Raw genomic sequence first — 18,606 nt, 5'->3', positions numbered from 1 at the left:
GAACCTACCCAAAACATAGGTGACTAATATTTTCGAGTACTGATGCTGAATATATCAAGAACCACCTTTAAATCATCATTTTGAAAATAGTTGCAACTGATCGTGTTTTTCAAATGGTCTGTGCACAACAGCTTAACAGACAATCTTGACAGAGGAGAGTGTGGGGAAAAACACTTTTCAAAAAAATTATCTAGAATGCCTTCTTTCCCTAACATAGGCTCTGTCCCAGGTATAGGCTCCCAAATTTCAAAGACCCAGGCTTGTCATCTACAAAATTTCGCAAGTTTCTTGAAATACTGCAAGGAGCTGGTGCTATGCTGCCTTCATTCTGAAAACCAGCGGATCTGTCTTCGACCAAGGGCAGTAGCTGCTGCCTGTGAGGCACCCCGGTCCTGTGTGGGGGGCACCAGCCCTGTGGTGTAGAAGAATGGCTGCAGAAGCATGGCCTTAGAATCTCTGAAGATCTGCACAATCCAGGCCTGGTATTAGAATAGGTCTGTAATCAGAATTGTACTGAAGTTGCTGTGCTGAAGTTAACAAGAAAGGTAGCCTTGAGCTATTCTTGAATCCTGAGACCAAGTAATTATGTTGTGCCAACAGGCCGTGGCTGTAACAAGCTACAGCTGCTGGCAAAGCAGGTGCAGGGCCAAGAAAGATAGGGACCGGTATGGGAATATAGGGAGTAACAAACTACAAGGCTGAAGCACAGCAACACAGTTAGCTACATGGGTAGAATGCTTATTTTAGTCATGGTAATTAGGGGTGTGAGAACCGCGCGTGTTTAGAGACTACTAACCAATTATATTTCTGCTTTACGAATATGCATGTGTATCGGTTCTATATAAGTAGTGTTAGAAACTAATAAAGTTGAGCAAGATGCATAACTCATATTGAGCGACTTCTTGACTCCGGCGAACCCTTCTTCCAACACTGTGGGGTTCTGCACACAGGCCCTCAGGAAAAAAACCAACCAACCAACTTCTTTCGGCGAAGAACTTTTAGTTGCTTGGGGGTTTTATACATCTTTTTTCTTTAAGATCTGTCTAACAGCTGATGGATCCAGGTGGGATGCTCCCCTTTCAGACCCAGCGGGACTGAGGAAGCCGTAGTGAACTCCGCCGAAGCCAGGCGGCTCTGGCGAGCCGTGAGGAGAAGCCCGCCAACGGCAGGCGCGCGAGAGGGGCGCCGCGGCGGCCACTTGGGGGCGCCGCTCGGCCGCGTGAGAGAGCGCGTGTGAGCGGGCGGGCCGCCTCCGCGCCGGGCGCGCGTTGTTCTCGCGGCAGCGCTGTGCCGGGCGCGAGGCCCAGCGCCGCCGCCCGCAGCCGTGCCCCCGCCACACGGCGCCTCCGCGGGCCGCCGCGGCCGCCGGTTCCCGAGGGGGAGCGGGAGGCTCCCGCCGCGCCGCCTGCGGGAAGCCCCGGCGGGGAGGGGTTTCTTACGCTTTTATCCTCTCGGAGGAAGAAACCGTGTGTTTCTCAGGAAATCCCACCCAGGCCCGCGAGAGAGGAGGGACTGCCTGCGCAGTGGCCACGTTTTAAAAGCCGCGCAGAGCCGGGCAGGCGGGCCGGCCGCTCCTGTCGGAGCTTCCCGAGCGAGGAGACGCAGCTACCGGCCCGCAGCCTCGTGCGGCCGGAGGCGCTGCTGTGGGAGGCGGGCAGGGGGAGGGGAGAGAGGGAGGGACGGGTGCCCGATGCCTGCAGGGGAGGCCGCAGCGGTGCCGTGCCACGGGCGGGCTGTGGGCGGCCGGCCGCCCGCGGGGCGCGTTGCCAGCAGAGGCAGCAGGTAGGGCGCTGGGCACCGGCCTCCCGGCGCGTCCCGCCCCGCCCCCGCACCCCCCTCCGCCGCTTTTTTCCATAGCCCGAGCAAAGTTTGGGGGCTCCCCCCCCCCAACTACATAAGCTATGCGCCAACTCTGTCTGGACTCTTCTGAACGAGTTAAGCTTTTGCTGCTTAAAATAGCCTTGCTCCCGCCAAGCGTAAGTAGAGCGAGCCCGGGCTGCGCCGCCCGGCAGACGGCTGCAGGGCGCGGGGGCGCAGCCCGGGGAGGGGACGCCGCCGGGGGACGTGGCCGCGGGCAGCCCTAGAGCCGCACCGGGGGCGGGAGGCTGCCTGGGGCCTCTGCCCGCTGGCCGTGCCCCTCGGCCCTGGGCTGGGCGCCAGGGAGGGGCAGGGCGAGGCCGAGCTCTGCTTGTGCCCTGCTGAGGAGGAACAGTAGAAAGGGCCTTAACTGCTTTAAATGCCTCCCTGAGGGACCCCGGTGTGTGTCCGCTGTTCCTGCAACACCGAAGGAACCATCTGCAGGCAGGATGTGCTTGCGGGTGGGACTCATAAAGTGAGCCTGGTGTGGCAGGGGAAAGTGTCCAAACCTCACAAAACACCTCAGAAAATGCAGCGGAGGGGGAAGCGCCAAATATCATGTCTATCTGCGATTGTTGTGGCCGTTGCCCACGAAGTGTGCATGTGTGATGGCATATAACTTCTTCCTTAAGGGTTGCCACTAACGTTTGAACACTGATGTGCGTTTCAAGCCAATTTTACTTGGAGTGAAAAAGCTTGGAGTAAAGTGAAATCCTAAATATAAAGCAGAGGCAGAATGGCTTGTAAGTGGTGCCACACAGAATGATGGAGTTCACTAGTGTAACCCAAGGTGGTTCTGGGGTTTATTGAGCTGAGCTCTGAGTTACTGGGCCCTTATGCTTTGTCCTGATGGTGGGGAAAATGTGGGGGTGGCCTCCTTGCTTTGACTAGGCTTGTACCTCACTCTGGTCACATCTTTGGTCTGAGTGTTACCAAAAACATCCCAGTTACTCACTTAGGACTCACAAGGATGCAAAGTATTTAAATATTCTTTGGAAGATATTTACGGCTTGATTAAGCAAAAGTTTGCCAATGTTATAAGCAAGAAAAGTTGTTTCATTTGGGTTTTTTCCCTGTCAGCAAAAAATATCAGAAAAGTATTGTGTTTGTTGCTGACTCACTGAAGAAATCACATAAGCCTAAAATGTTACTAGGAGTCCTGAAAGTATGTTAGGTCTTTAAGGACACTGGCGTAGATATAAGGAAGGAATTGAACTGAGTAGCCAGAGCTACTAGTTTCTTTTTAAGGGGAAATTTGAAGGGAGAAGTGAAAATCCTACTGGAACATTTTAGAACTAAACTAGAAAACGATTTAAATGGTTTCCATAAGACAAAAATGTACTTTAAGAAGTTTGAACAGGGTGTATAGCACCATCTCCCTTGCAATTGCTGTAACTTGCCTGAAGTCCCCTCAGACTGATACTTGTCAGTTGGGGTACGTGCTGCTCTGCAGTGAAAAAGGGTCTTGAGTCTCTGAATGCCAGAAAGGCTCCTCTTTCCTTTGTATATCTGGGGCAGGGGGCGGGACACTCCTTACTGTGCAGTTTTTAGATCTGTGTGGCTGATCGTATGTGGGCACCTGACAGATCTGTCTCATTCATGCTTCACTCACTCGGGATGCGGGGACCGTTGCCCTCATGTTCGACAGCTATTCCATAGTCCCCTGGTAGCTCCACACCCTTCACACCTTTCAGAGTTTCATTGGTAAGTCACTGTCTTTTAATTCCAATGTAGAGGTCTAAGGTGGCATTTGAGTATTCTGGGGGAGAAAAGGGGTTACTTTTTGTTCCTGTTTAGCTACTCACAGGAGAAAATCAGAGCAAGGCTTTATTACACCAGGGAACAGAGGAGTTTAACAGGTGGGGTGTAGCTCTTCTCCTGGGCTCAGCCCTGTGCTCCTTGCACTTTTCCTTTACTCAGGCCAAACTTTCACTCAGAGGCCAAGTGAAGTCAAGAAGAAGTCAAGAGAAGTTTTGCCTGGGATTTAAGGAGACGGCTCCATAGCACTAAAGTAAGTTTAAGGTAATAATAAGATCAACTAAGGAATTAATTTTTAACAAGTGTTTAAAATACAATGAAAGCGATAATAGATGTGTCTGAAAGTACGACGCTGAGCAAGAAGAAGGGTGTTTTCAAGTCCTCATTTAAACATTTATAAAGTGAATTTTGAAACTTCCATTGTGAATTATAAAACACCCACCACTGTGTTTCATATATATGTACGTGAACAAATACCATTAGGTTTCATTGGAAATTATAGTAGGTTATTGCATATCTGCCACTTTGGAATGACATGGTCATGCTACGGACTTTGTGCAGCATGACTACTTTTATTGTATTTAAATTAGCAGAGTTAAAAATCTGGTAGTAATGGAGATGCCTGATTGTTTAGTGCAAAACCAAAGGAAATATTGTAAGTTGTTTTCTCTTTTAACAGCATTATTTTCTCATACTGGTTTAAAAAAACCTAGATAATTTTGAAGATAAAAACCTAAATCCCAAGATTTTAGGCTGTCATGAGAAATGAAATAAAATATGGACTGAATTTAAGATATAGTATTCAGACAAGTACATCTGTTACATTTCTAAATAATTGCTAAGGGAAATTTTTTACATATACCAGCATAATAAAATCATAAATACACCAGATGTCATAATCTGGTACTGTAGTATAGCTGTGTAGTTATTTATGTGTGTATATGTGTGCATATGTGTATAAATACATAAACATATGAACGTCTTTTCTGACCTAAATGGTTCTCTTATTCTGTGTATGAGTAAAATTATGAATAATTAAAATATTGTATTTCACACACTTGGTACATACTGATGAACCTCTTTGGTGACATCATCAGAAATAGAAATAGAAATAATAATTAGCAAGTTTAGAGATGCCACATGGTAATTGTTTTTTTTTTCCTGTAGAGGGATATATATGACTTCACAGCTTTTAAAATTTATTCTCTTTCTTGCTTGTTCTCTTTGTCACACACGCACAAACATACACACACACCCCATCCACAAAGTATATTTGTGCATGTGCTAAACATAGTAATTAATAGCACAACATTGATTCTTAAATGGAATGCTGTGCCAGTTTTTGTGAACCGCCCATTTTTCAGTATTTGTCTCAGAGGAATAATTTTCTAAGTGACACAAATTTATATGTGACTCCCAGTTCTTATAAAATGATCCCAACGTTCATGCAGTCCTTGTTTTTCATACTGTTGAATTAGACTGGTTTCTGAGACAGATTCTCTGTCATTCCCTGGCGGGTATTTCCACATGAATATAAAGAAATACAGATAAAGATGTTTAATTTCTCAATCTGCAATTTTTCCAAGCACAGAAAGAAAAAAATGTTTCTCTTTGCAATCCATATGTAAGATTAGGTCTTAACAGTTGCCTAGCTCTCTATTTCAGCAGCACTGAAAGTACTACTGTACAGCTGAAGTTTATGTAATACTACAAAAGTAAGCTTGCAATTCTTCTCGCCTAAAATATTGAGCTGTGTCTGTTTAAATTTAGATTGAGATATTTTATTGTTGAACCTAGTGGTGGCAACTCAAATATTCTGTGAGCTCTGTGAGCCTCCTGGTTTGTTTTATGTCATATAATGATTATTTGTATCAAGGCACTGCTTTAAAATTGTGGATGTGATTTTTGGATGAGGTGCTTTGGCTTTAAAAATTACTCACTGAAGAATGTATTGACTTTGAAGAAAGGTATGAGGGCATGGATTTCTGAGAACACTCCAGCCAGTGGAGCTACGTATCTCTGCATTGCCCTTGGAAATTATGTCCTTCCCGTATATAGGTACTATATGTGTACTATAGGTAATACAAATTTGTAGTAAAGGCAATGATTGCCGCTATTCATATCAAGATGAACTCTGAGGTTTTCACCTTTGTGCAGTTAAGATGCTGTGAAGCACCTGCTTACTGCTTAAACACTTTTTCTTTGCGTACAGGATGAATTTGCACATGCTGATACGCAAAAATATTTTAATTAGTGTAAGCATTTGAATAGCTTTTTGAAGTGTATCCTTTGAGAAATGTATCTTGTCACATCTTTGGTGTCCTAAATTATCTTAGCCTGGGCATTGTTGACCTGTAGTCAAAAGAAAAAAACATCTTCAGTAGTATTAGTGAATAGAGAATGATTGAGAATAACTTAGATGGTATTATTTGTCATCTTTCCGTTTTAGAAATCACTATTTTTCTTATTTCATTAATTACTAGATAGTTCTTCAGAAAAGCACAAGGAATCCTGCTTTTCATTGTAGTCGGCATTGCTTCTTGATCTCAATAAGAGAATCACTACAGTGTACCTATAGGGAGGGAAAAAAATGCTACCTCTTCACCTTACAGCGTAGGGGTTATAATTTTTCATGGGGGCAGATCAACTTCATTTTTTGGAACCATAAAAGGTAATACCTGTCTTTATAAAGAACAGTGTGCGGTCTCTGTGCCATTGGACACAAGGGTATTAGCAGCCATGCTGAAAATAGACCATAATTAATGAATTAAAGCAGATTTAATGCAAACTTTTGCCCATTGATAAACGTTCTATTACAAGTATTAGTAACAAAGGAACAAAGTGTAAAAGACTGCTTATTATCTGAGCCGCCTATTTTGCTTGATCTGCATAGAAAACAAAAGAGTGAGGGCAGAGAGAACTGAGCCGAGAGGCACAGAACAATTCAAAGGATAGCAGAAAAATGAAATACTGAAGTTAGAGTTATGCTAAACTTCTTTAGTCCATCAAGTATCGCATTATTCATTTTGCTGTTCCTGCATTTTCCTACTCAAAATCTGAACATTCACAAATGACAGTTCTATCCAAAGGTGGAACTAAACTGAGTATATCTTCAAATGGTTTTGAGTTAAAAAGATACAAAATTAATTCATTATTACCTTAAAAATTAATACCTCTCAAGATTAGGAAATAAAATATCTTAACATTTAAAAAAAAATATTTAAAATTGTTTTAGGACCAGGGACATTAATAATCAGTGTTTCATTGTTCGTACTGTCATTTGCAGTTAAATGTTCCATGCTAGGAAAATAATTCAATTATATTCAAGGGAATGTGTTTTTGTAGAGTATCAAAGATCTATTTTATTTTTTTTAGGGAGAGTTTTTGTTGAATTAACTTTGTGGGGATAAAAAGTGAACTAGTATTCCAGGACTTACAAAAATGCAAAATACTAATGGTTGTGGTGTTGCTTTTTGTGTGAAAGTATACTGTTCTGCAGTTACAGATATTTCATTGCCTCATAGTAAAATCAAATTCTTAAAAAAGTAGCTTAAATAACTTTAATTTCTTTAATTGCCTTAACTAAAAGCCTGAAAGTGTTTCAGTGCAGACTTTGGAAATGCATCCTCTGGAAAAATGGTGACATCATTGTTGGAAATCACAGTAGTTATAATACAGAAGAATATATTTTCTCAGTGGTAAATTCCTGCCTGTAACAACGAATGTCTCTCTTCTGCTTGGGAATTGTAAGATACACGGGTATTTGGACAAGAAGTATGAAAACAAAAAGAGTGAAGTAATTCAGTTGTATTTATAAAATATTGTGAGATTTTTAAACAAGAGGATTTTTTCTGATAGCGTTTTTTGCATGCAAATTGTTACATTTGCATTATAAATATTTCTGAAGGTGTTGAAGTCAGCTGAAAATAGAGTTTTGTATTTTGTATTCAGTTGAAGGTTGGCATATAAAATATATAAGTGGGTCCATTAGGAGAATGAAATGTACTTCTTACACATATTCCAATATTCTTACATATATACCTGTTAGGAACAGGCCAAGGATAACAGAAGTGATAACAGCAGATATAATAGCTTGTTTCTCGATTGAAGGCAGCTTGTGAGGAATCTGATCTTAAAAAAAACTTGTACTTTAAGCCTTTCCAAATCAGAACTTGTGTCACTGCCTAGAATTGGACATGGGAAGCCCATCATGCATTAATCGGTGGAAACTACGGAGAATATATACTAGTTGTTTGTCAAGAACTAAAGTCATAGGATATAATTTTATTTCTCAAGAAAATTTCTGCCCATGCTTGCTGAAGTGTCCTTGAGTTTTTGTGGTTTTGTTGTGGTGGTGGTGTTTGTTTTTTTTTTTTTTAATAGTGTTGCAGGACGTGTGGTTCAGTAACACCAAGTGGCAGGACAGTAGGGGAAATGGCACAGAAACCTTTCCACCATTCCTCTCAGAATTTCTCATTCTTCCCAATATTTGAAGTTACTTTGATAATTCTCTCCTTTTAGAAATGAACTGAAACGTGACTAGGCTTTGAGAACATGCTTGGTGGTGGTGTAGACATTCCAAAATTAAACTGTAAATTCCATAGGTTTTGAGTAATTATTTTTCAGTGAATATTTTCTGCTATGAAAATAGCAGAGACCTGGGACATTACTAACTTCCAGAATGCTGGAGTAAATAAGTCCCGGTAACAAATTATTAGAGTTAGGCAAACTTTGTATCACACTGATACAAGTGCAGTCACATAAATAGTAGGAATATTCTATTTAATTGAACCAATTTCCATCTGTTCTTTTCTAAAAATAAGCAAGAACAGTTAGAAGCATTTCAGGTGGAGGAAGAAGCAAAATCATGTTTTTAAAATACTTAAATCTTGTAGAAATTCTAGTTATGAATCTTTCTTGCCTGTTGTGTATAGACACTTAAACCTGTATTGGCTAGGTGAAAGCACTGAACATCCCATTTCTGTGCTCACCAAAATCCATGGCTGCATGGTCACAGGGTTACGTAGTTCTTAACATAAGTGTGCAATATTCTGCAAATGGAAGTGCACTTAGGAAATTTTATTTGTTGAGGATCAACCTGTTCTGCCCTGGCATTTTGTATTGACAAGATTTTTTTTTTTTTAACATTGCTCTAATTGCTCTAATGTTCTTATTGTAGGTTAGAAATCTGAAACAATGGGTGACTGGAGCTTTCTGGGGAGACTGTTAGAGAATGCGCAGGAGCACTCCACGGTTATTGGCAAGGTTTGGCTGACAGTACTGTTTATCTTCAGGATACTGGTGCTGGGGGCTGCTGCTGAGGAGGTCTGGGGAGATGAGCAGTCGGACTTTACATGCAACACTCAGCAACCTGGTTGTGAAAATGTTTGCTATGACAAAGCCTTCCCCATTTCTCACATCCGCTTCTGGGTGCTGCAGATCATTTTTGTCTCCACTCCAACCCTCATCTACCTGGGCCATGTGCTGCACATTGTACGCATGGAGGAGAAGAGGAAAGAGAAAGAAGAGCTGAAAAAGAAGGGAAGCATCAAAGACAGCAACTACCCGGGAGCAGCAGCATCTGGCAGTGGTGGTGGAGGTGGCAGCAATAATGTCAAGGATCCTCTTGGCAAAAGAGGGAAGGAGAAGCTCCCGATCCGTGATGAACGTGGCAGAATCCGTATGGGGGGTGCTCTGCTCCGTACCTATGTCTTCAACATCATTTTCAAGACACTGTTTGAGGTGGGCTTCATTGTGGGCCAGTACTTCCTATATGGCTTTGAGCTAAAGCCAGTCTACCAGTGCAGCCGCTCACCTTGCCCACACACTGTGGACTGCTTCATCTCAAGGCCTACTGAGAAGACCATATTCATCATCTTCATGCTGGTGGTGGCCTCTGTCTCCCTGTTGCTAAACATGCTTGAGATATATCACTTGGGCTGGAAGAAGCTTAAACAGGGCATGACAAGCCGGTACAGCCTTGAGATGCCTGTTGCAACAATGACACCGGTTATGGTAACAGGGGAGTCCAAACCTGTTGCCTTGCCACCACCAGCACCACCTGTGGTGGTAACAACAGCCATGCCCCCCCCTGTTTTGCCTGACACCCGTGCTGTCACACCGCTGCTGGCCCCGGTGACCATGGCACCATACTATGCTGCGGCTGCTCCAAGACCACGGCCTCCCTCCAACATGGCCTCCATGGCCAGCTACCCTGTTGCTCCACCAGTTCCTGAGGAGAGGCACCATGCTGTGACTCCCACACCCATCTCCACTCCCATCACCATCCCGACCCCCATCCCCACGCCCACACCAGCCGTTATCAACTACTTCAACAGCAACAGCAATGCCCTAGCAGCTGAGCAGAACTGGATCAACATGGCAGCTGAGCAGCAGGGGAAGGTGCCCTCCAGCTCGACAGGCTCCTCTACCCCCAGCAGTGTCCGGCATCACCTTCCTGAGCAGGAAGAGCCACAGGAGCAGCTGCTTCCTCCCCCAGCTGGGCCACCCACTACGGCCGCCAACAGCGGCAGCAGCACCAGCCTGAGCGGGGCGAGTGGCAACAAGTGGGATGTGGAGGGTGAGGTGGAGCTGTCAGAGGAACGGCCTGTCTCAGCTGCCTGCACCACTGTGGAGATGCATGAGCCACCGCTGCTTGTAGACACACGGCGCTTGAGCAGGGCCAGTAAGTCGAGCAGCTGCAGAGCCAGGTCAGATGACCTGGCCGTGTAGTGTGGTCGCCTCTGCTCAGAAGAGCAGGTGATGGAAGGCAGAGTGGGCAGGGGAACTGCCCAGGGAGGCCAGGCCTGGCATGGGTGGGAAGGTCTGGGCTTCAAACTTTGACGCTTGCTGTTTTTGCACTCTGTGAGTTGTAGTGGGGAAAAATATCAACATTTTCTAATAGGTCAGGGGTGGCCGAAGCACAGCCCGTGGGCCAGGGGACCAGTCCCACTTTCCTTCATGTCCATGGCAGATGTTCCAAGGGCAGACATAGTGGAAGCCTGCACAGATAACAGGTGGTGATGATAGCTGGTCATGTGCCCTGAGACTGACTTTCATCTGAGAAAAATGTTAATACCCCTAGTGGCCATGTGCCTGGTTGTCATCTCCCTCTTGCCCTTGCCTTCACTTCCACCCTTTTTCACATAAACTCTACATGAGTGGATGCGATGACTGACTTTCCTCCTCTGAAATCTTATGCAGCCCTATGGCAACCATCAAAGTGGCATGTTGCCTGTTGGCACCTGTCATCTCTACGGACCAACTTGCCATATTGAAGGTGACTCAGTCTTTTCCATATAACATGACTTAATTAAGCCTTTGTGCTCATGGCAAATCACCAGTGTGGTCCTCGGCCAGGCAAAGTTTAGGTAACCCCTGTAATAGATCTTTGAGGTTCATCTTTCTATTTTTTTTTTTTACTCTTGACCTGTTAGGAAGTGTTCAGTTTGACCTTCTATCCAGTGTTTGCCAACCATGATCACACCATGTTTTTAAGCCCACAAATATGTTTGAGCATGTTTGATTATAATTTTAGATGACTTCTGAAATTGCTTAGAGGAGGACAGGAATTTAAACCACACCTCAGAAATTATTACACAGAACAATTTCTCTTCAGAAAGCAAGGATTATGACTTCAGTACATTGTGGCCCCATACGTTGCCCATGGACAAATAATGGGATAAAGTAGAGCTCTGCATTTTAGACTATTAGGTATCAGCTTAAGTTTGTTGGAAAAATGCTTTTTAGAAGTAAACTTGAGTGCATATTTTTAAGTATTTGAAGATTTTGAGAATAATTTTGATCTGTAGGTTTAAAGTTACTTGACTGTGTACTTAATGATTTTAGTTTGATCTTTGATCTTACAAGAAAATGCAAGGGGAAAGAAACGTACTAATGGTAAAATTCCCAAAGCAACATCATTTCCTGTTGTGTTCTACCCTTTCCTTTAACAACAATCTGTAGTGTCTTACAGGTCAGTGAAAACAGATTTAGACAATATTGTATTGCAGAAAAGGTGGCTAAAATATCTGGGCAACATGCTAGTGGCTGAAGGGTCTGTTCTGATCCTGCTGAAGTCACTTGCAGGATTTCCATTCAATTTAACAAGGAGCAAGATTTGGGGATGGATCTTGCAGGCCTTATTCAAGCAAAACTAACATTTACATGGAGTTTTGGGAGCCAGAAGGAATGTAGATTTGGGGCCTTAGATATTAAAATCCTGCTTTTGAAAATTCTGTTTCTCTTAAAAATGGGTGGAGGAAACTACTGGGTATTTTTTTTCTAAGGTGCAGCTTTCCTTACAATTGGTTCTTTCCTTACAACTGGCTCTGTCCTTTATTCCTTTGTAACAAGTACTCTCACAGACATTAGTCAGAATTTTGAATGCCTGATAAGGCTTGGGAGAGTTGGAGTACAAAAGGAATGCAGGATTAGGCCCAACTTCTGTTCTAAGCAAAAGCCAAAAGAAGTGAAGCTCGGAGTCAGTCCTATTGCTGCTATAGAGCAAAAGTAATGTAATTGAAGAAAAGCAGTCAAACACACTGGGATAGCCCTTTGCATCTTCAAAGTATTTGACCTGGCAGTGCAGTCCTTACTCAGGCAGAACAGAGTCACCCTGTAGCAAGTAGTTACAATTGCCAGTTATTTCTGCTGTTAAATGTTTTCCTGAATGTGTTTATTTTATTCAACAGTTAAAATATATTCCCACCACTCAAGAACAAAGATTTATTTTTACTGCTTTCTGAGTAGACACAAAGAGTTTCTCGTGATCAGAAGCACTGTTCTGCAACCCTTGGGCATGCTATCTTATGACTTCCTTGACCTGCTTGTTGTGAACTAGGTGAGGGGAAGTCTTTCTTCTGCCACTGATCTTGGGGGCAGACACTGCATTAAAAGTCAATGTACAGTAGTACAATAAAGAGATTTAATTTTAGGTGTTCAGCTTCAGGCATGCTCTTGTGAATTTTCTGTTATAAGCCATAAAAACCTTTCTACAAGAAAGCTAAAAGCTAACTCCTGCTTTATATTGTATCCGCGCAACTATGCTGAACTTAGACTAAAGTTGATCAAGTTGCCTAGATGTAAACAAAGGCAGAGTTTAACACTCAAAATTTTTAGATTCACTAGCATCTATAGTAGCAGTTTTGTAAGTTTTGCTAAATGCCAAGTAATTATATTGCTGAAATAATGCAATATGCATCTCTGTATTTTAGTACATCAGAATTCATGGGCTATATTTTCCTTCCTTTTGTGCTTCTGAAGAATGAAGTCAAAGTCTCTCTGGAGTGTATTTATATAAACCAGACCACCTGGAATATGCACTTTTTTTATATCAGTGCCTGAGAGCAAAACTGACTTGTTTGATGGGGCTCCTGCAGTCCTTACTTTAGTACAGACCTCACAGAGTGTGTCCTGCAGGATTGCATCCATATTGTATATAAAAAATAATAACAGAGATAGGTTTAACTTAGGATCGAGTGATATCTAGTCTGCCCTTTTCAAGTTAATGTGTGAGGTTAGACCTGCAGAGAGTTCGGGTGCTTTTGTGGATATATGGTATTTTCAGGCAGAGTAACTACTGGAAAGCTGTAAAAGATCATTTTTCCTGTTAGGTCAAGCTCAAGGAGAGAAATGTAACTCTGTTGCAACTCCTAAGAGAAATCTGACAGAGCAGCCTCCACATCCAAGCAGTACTGGTCTGAGAAAGCAAAGCTACAACTTCACAGGTTGTGCTTTTAAGATCAGCTTAAGTTTTTTCATCATGTAACTAATTATACAGCATCAAGCTTCTTGGTTACCTGCAATTACATTTGGAGTCTGGTAGTTGTTTCTTCATTTAAGCCCAGGTAACTTTTCTGGCAGAACCCCCCCTTAGTGCTTACAACTGCTTTTAGTTGCTGCATCGCATCTAGAATCAGATGTGTTGAAAAAAAATCTTATTGGTGTGGCCGATTTTGAGTACTTCAGTCTTTACTCATGAATGATCACTGAATTCAACATGCTATAAATAAAGCATATTTCTAGAAAATACATACAAACACCAACTAACTTGCAGAACAGATCTGCTGGCAAAAATAATCTGCTAATTTCCAAGTCATTTACTCTTTCACATCAATTAATTCCGAAGAGGGAACTGGTAGCAGATGATATGTTGATTTAGCCTGGTCATATGGCTGTTCAAACCACAATCCTGAAAGATCTTATACAGACAGCTAACATGAAACCAGTAGGTAAGTTACTGCAAAAGCAGAAGTCAGAACAGCATCATGCCTAATATTGAGCGAACTGAAAGAAAAAACCCCAAACACTAATTTTTGCTCTTTGAGTAGACTGACTGTGGGAAAATTGTTCTCTCTCTTGGAGTTAAGAAAATGCTGATGTAAGCTGTGGAAAAGGAAAAACCTGAAAAAAGATACTCTTGTTAACAAGTTACCAGGTGTATGATGTGCTACTCTTTTTGCAATAAGTCAACTGACTGGTACTAGTTAACCCTGCTTGGAGCGAAGGGGCTTGGCTAGATGACTTCCAGAGGTCCATTCTGACCACAATGATTATATGAAGCATATTTTCCAAATCACTGATTTCATTAGTACTTTTTTCATAAAAATTTTGCAAATACGCACTAAAAGTAGTTTCTTGGCCATGGACACAGTTGATCTGTTTTCTATCAGTGGGTTTTGTTAATGTGTGCAGCTGTCAGTTAATACAAAAGAAAATTAAGTACAGACAATTTAAACCCCCATATTTCTTCCCTTTGTATTTGAATTAAATGAAGACAGCTTGCTAGAACCTTCCCTTTAATAAAGTGAAATATTTTGTCTATGAAAATCAATCTTTTTTTTTTTTCATAGATAAAAAAGTGCTCCTTGAATTTGTTGGTCCATTCTGGCATTGAAAAATCATAGCTTCTTGAAAACAGGTAGCATGCACTGAAAAAGCAGATGAACTATGTTCTTTTCTGGTGTAATTCGGAAGCTAGTTGTGTGTAAAGTGGTACCAGGGGTTGCTTTGGCTCAGTGTATTTGTCGTTCATCAAGGCATTTAGAGCTAATTAAATGTCTGACATTTTGCAGCTCTTGAGATTATTTTCTGGTATGAATATGTAAGTGTAGGATCAGTAAAATAATTAAGGCAAGCTTTAAAAATCAGATCAGTACTTAGGTCCCTTTTTGGTTAGTCATTGGGACCATCTCCTCAGCTGCTACAAACTGTTGTATTCCACTGAGTTCATGTGGGTGACAACAGTCTGCGGAAGCAGAGCGTTGAGCCCCCAGGTCTTTTTGTTTAATACAGGCACTAACACTGTGGATTTGAACAGGCTGGGTTTTTTTCTTTTAATTCCAAATGTTTTACTTTGATTTTTCTTGTGAAAAGTGTGCTCTTGTAATTTTGATTTTCTGAAGTTTACATTCAGTTTTTGATTTCAGGTTGCACATTTGGATGAAATAAACTGTTTTCTAAGTTTACAATTTTATAAGAAGTAAAAGAATGACTCTGCCAATATGTTAAACTAAGAGAGAAATGTCTTACTATAACACAGGAACTCTTCAGACATAAGGCAGTACCATTAAAGACAATTTAACCTGATGACTGATCTGTAGTATCAGTTTTCTCTGTATATTTAAAATACGGGAGCTGGATATATAGGGAGCACACTATGGAAAAGATACTTTTCATCATGTTCTCAATTATTACCAAATAAACTAAAGTTCATTATTATTGATATGCCTTCTTGTGTATTTAGAGGTTCAATGACAAAAACTAGCTATGACATATGTCCTTTAAGAGCTAAATTTACAGCCTGCTTTAAAATTCCAAACAAAATACTTGTGGAGAAACACTGCACTGTTACACTGTACAAGATTTTGCAAAAGATACATGTTTTGCTTTATAGCCAAAAATACGGTTCTGAGCCTGCAAATACAATTTCATGCAAGTTATTTTTACTCTTGCAAATAGGACTGTTAAAGGCAGTAGGACTATTTGCATAAGCAAAAAACACTGATGTGAAAAAGAAATTATAGATTTGCATTTTAAGTTTGTTGTAAGAAGCCTATCAAATTCCAGAAGTTTCAGTCCTTGAAGAGTTATGCAAGATGTGTGAACATATTTTAAGGTGGAGAACAGATTCCTATTCCCATTGACACTGTTTCTCACAGTTAAAGGGTTGTAAAGCATAAGAAAGCTTACTCAGAGCTTTCTTGTTGCTTACCAGATGTTTGTCTTTTACATGACAGAATCTGACAACACAAGTTTTCTGGGCCATCAGAAACTTGTAGTAACAATAAAAACAGCGAACAGTTAAAAGTGCTGTCTGCAAAGAAGTGCCTTGTGTATTAAATTCTGTAAGAAACAAGTTGATGTAAACGTTAATTTACCTCATATGTTTACAAAATCGTGACTAAATAAACTTTTTGTACCACAGCATTGTCTCTTTTAGATTAAATTTTCGTGATTGCGTAGATGGTATTCTAAAATACCAGTGTGACAGATCAGTTAAGCAAAGTCAGTTAGCTCTCTCTTACACTGCTGCTTCCCTTCTGCATATGAAGTGCTCACTGAATTGCATCTGTGGGAAAACTGGATGTTGAAACCCATCTCCATGCAGACCTTCCAGTGGCTTCAAAGGAATTTCACAGTCAAGAAGACACCTGTGATCAAGACGCACTCTAGCAGGTGCAAGAGGGGAAATGGTGATCCCCTTGAAATCAGTGTGAGGTCCACCTCTGCCTTCTGCTGAATACAGGTTTCACACTTGGCCGTGTTTTGACACGAGTCACTGTTCATCTCATGTTGTGTCATGTGGTGGTAATAGTGACTCCCACCTTTCCTCCCATGCTGACTCACTAACTGATTTATCCATGTAGCTGATATGTCTAAGGAGACTGTTACCTGTTAATGCGCAAAGGATTTTAGTGCAGGGAAAATGTGTCCATACTAGGGTTAATGCAGAGTACACACTGCATTTGAAATTTGCTGATTTGCCACTTACAGGCAAAGTTCACAGTTTAGCACACAGAAGTGTCACTCAATTTTGTACTAAATGTATGATGTACTAAAGGCAAGTTAGTGTCAGTATTGTATAGTCCCATGAAGAGCCCAAGCCCAGGTTTAATGTGTGAAAAGCAGCAATGTGGGCAAGACTAAGTGACTCTTGCAGAAGTGTTTAGAATAAGTATGAAGGTTTTGTAAAACTTTATTTAATATGCAATACTTATATGGACCTGGCAGGGCAGGATATTTTCCATCCTGTGGTACTGTGTGTTTCCTCACTCTTGTGTTAGTACAGTTGAGTGGATTTTTTTGGTGCCTCCTGTGCTTAGGCAATGCTGTTTCTGCTTACATGATGTATCCATACGACAAACCAGATTATTCACTGTCTTTGAAGACTGGGCAAGAGTCAAGCAAGCTGACAGGGGTATAATATAGATAATCCTAAGATAATGTTTAGCAATAACAAGATGAGGAAGAAAGTGAATAAAGTTATATGGGCAATACCAGCTGTATTGCTAAAGATAACTCGCCTCTGACCAAGAGCACTTTTTACCTCAAACACATGTGGTCAGAATATGTTCCATGCTTTCTATTTAGATGCATGTTTCATCACAGAGTTCCACAGTTTTGTCACTTGAAGAACAGGGAGTTGGAGTGGTGCCAAAGGAGCTGAGAGCAGATGCAGCTGTGTGCTGGGCTCTCCCTCCCTTGGGACGCAGCCACGCTGCTGTCACCTTAGATCCACTGTCTCCTGAAGACTTTCTTGTTGGAGTATGAAATATGAATGTTGCCACTCTTGATCTCTGAGGGCCTGTGTGATGGTGTGGATACTTTTTGCTGCCACACTGAGCAAGGCAGCTCTATGTGAGCTTGTGGAGGAAAGGTAAACGGTGTGCCCCACTCATCCACAGCTGTGTCAGGGCACAGTGAAGATCCTGATGCTAACGGGAAGAGGTGTACTGGGAGGGGAGGTCTCTAATCTCCTTCAGTAAATCTCCTAGGTACCCTTGGGCTGAAAGCCAAATGAGGAACATCCCCCACACCCCTGTCCCCAGGGCATTGGCACAGGAGCAATCAGATGTGCTTTAGCAAGCATTTTCAGTGTGACTGCACTCAGAATGGGATTTAACTAACCTCATCAGTGCTTTCCCACTCTGTAGCAGGAATAGGAATGAAAGCAATATACATTGTCTCCCGAAGAAACATATGTCAGATAGTCAGGTCTTAGTAGGGCTGACATTTTGATCATTTTTGGCAACTGGATGTGCATCAGGTCTAACTGTCTTTGTGTCTATTTTCAGCTGACAATAGAGTAAACAGATGTTTATCCAAAATCACCAAACTGAAGAGAGAGCCTTCTCATAAAGATGGCCTAGGAAGAATGTGTTATTCTTGGAATGTCGTAGTCCAGGAAGACAGGGTGTTTGAGGAAATACACATTTTAGCATTTACAGGTACGTGATATTATGCCAGAATTACAGGTAACTGTAAGTACTGTTACTGCATTAGTAGCACAGCTGGATTGCACCACCTGTTCTTCATTGTATGTTTTTTTCATTTTTGGAAAGAAATTAGTAGTACATAGCATCAAAATGTTGTCCTTCATGGGTAGTTACCTCCTTTTCTTTTTCTCGCGGTAGGTGGTCTGTCTATCTTTGTGTCACTAGCAGCAGTACAGGGTTTATCGTAATTGGGTTTGGTATCTAGAGGAGGATCTTCAATGTGTGGGCTTTCACCATACCTTGTTTTTAAGGGTGACCCTCAGCAATTAATGACAATGGCTACAGAGGTGGTTAAGGTGCCTGGTGCCGCAGAGAATGGGGGTGAGCAGACTAACACCAATGTCACAAAGAGCTGCCCCGGGCTCACTGCGTTTGTCTGTGTCACTAACACAGCCAGCTCTAGCCTATGCGTGGTGGCTGCCTTTTGTCAGCTAGTTCTCTGCCATTTTAGAGTTTGTCTCCTGAGAAAAAAAATCAGTCAATCAAATCAATG

At 42.1% G+C, this 18,606-nt stretch overlaps 1 protein-coding gene across 6 annotated transcripts; it reads left to right on the top strand.

The window, feature by feature from the left end:
• Positions 1–1,662: 1,662 nt before the first annotated feature.
• On the top strand, positions 1,663–16,041 carry GJA3 (gap junction protein alpha 3). Of its 6 annotated transcripts, none has more exons than XM_055702569.1 (3): positions 1,664–1,976; positions 3,778–3,868; positions 8,795–16,041. In XM_055702569.1, the coding sequence occupies exon 3, from the start codon at positions 8,812–8,814 to the stop codon at positions 10,345–10,347; it is 1,536 nt and encodes a 511-aa protein (XP_055558544.1). In that variant the 5' UTR covers positions 1,664–1,976; positions 3,778–3,868; positions 8,795–8,811; the 3' UTR covers positions 10,348–16,041. The 6 variants fall into 6 exon arrangements, with proteins under 6 accessions (XP_027671445.1, XP_005446498.1, XP_055558544.1 ...); XM_027815643.2 differs by having other exon boundaries at positions 1,664–3,561; XM_055702571.1 differs by having other exon boundaries at positions 1,667–1,782; positions 8,910–16,041.
• Positions 16,042–18,606: the final 2,565 nt, after the last annotated feature.

Source organism: Falco cherrug, chromosome 2 (genome assembly GCF_023634085.1).
Source record: "Falco cherrug isolate bFalChe1 chromosome 2, bFalChe1.pri, whole genome shotgun sequence".
NCBI classification, from domain to species: Eukaryota; Metazoa; Chordata; class Aves; order Falconiformes; family Falconidae; genus Falco; species Falco cherrug.
This window is presented reverse-complemented; position numbering and strand designations above follow the sequence as displayed.

Excerpts from the sequence above, each read along its gene's own strand:
- GJA3 (XM_027815644.2), top strand. The coding sequence starts at position 8,812 with ATGGGTGACTGGAGCTTTCTGGGGAGACTGTTAGAGAATGCGCAGGAG.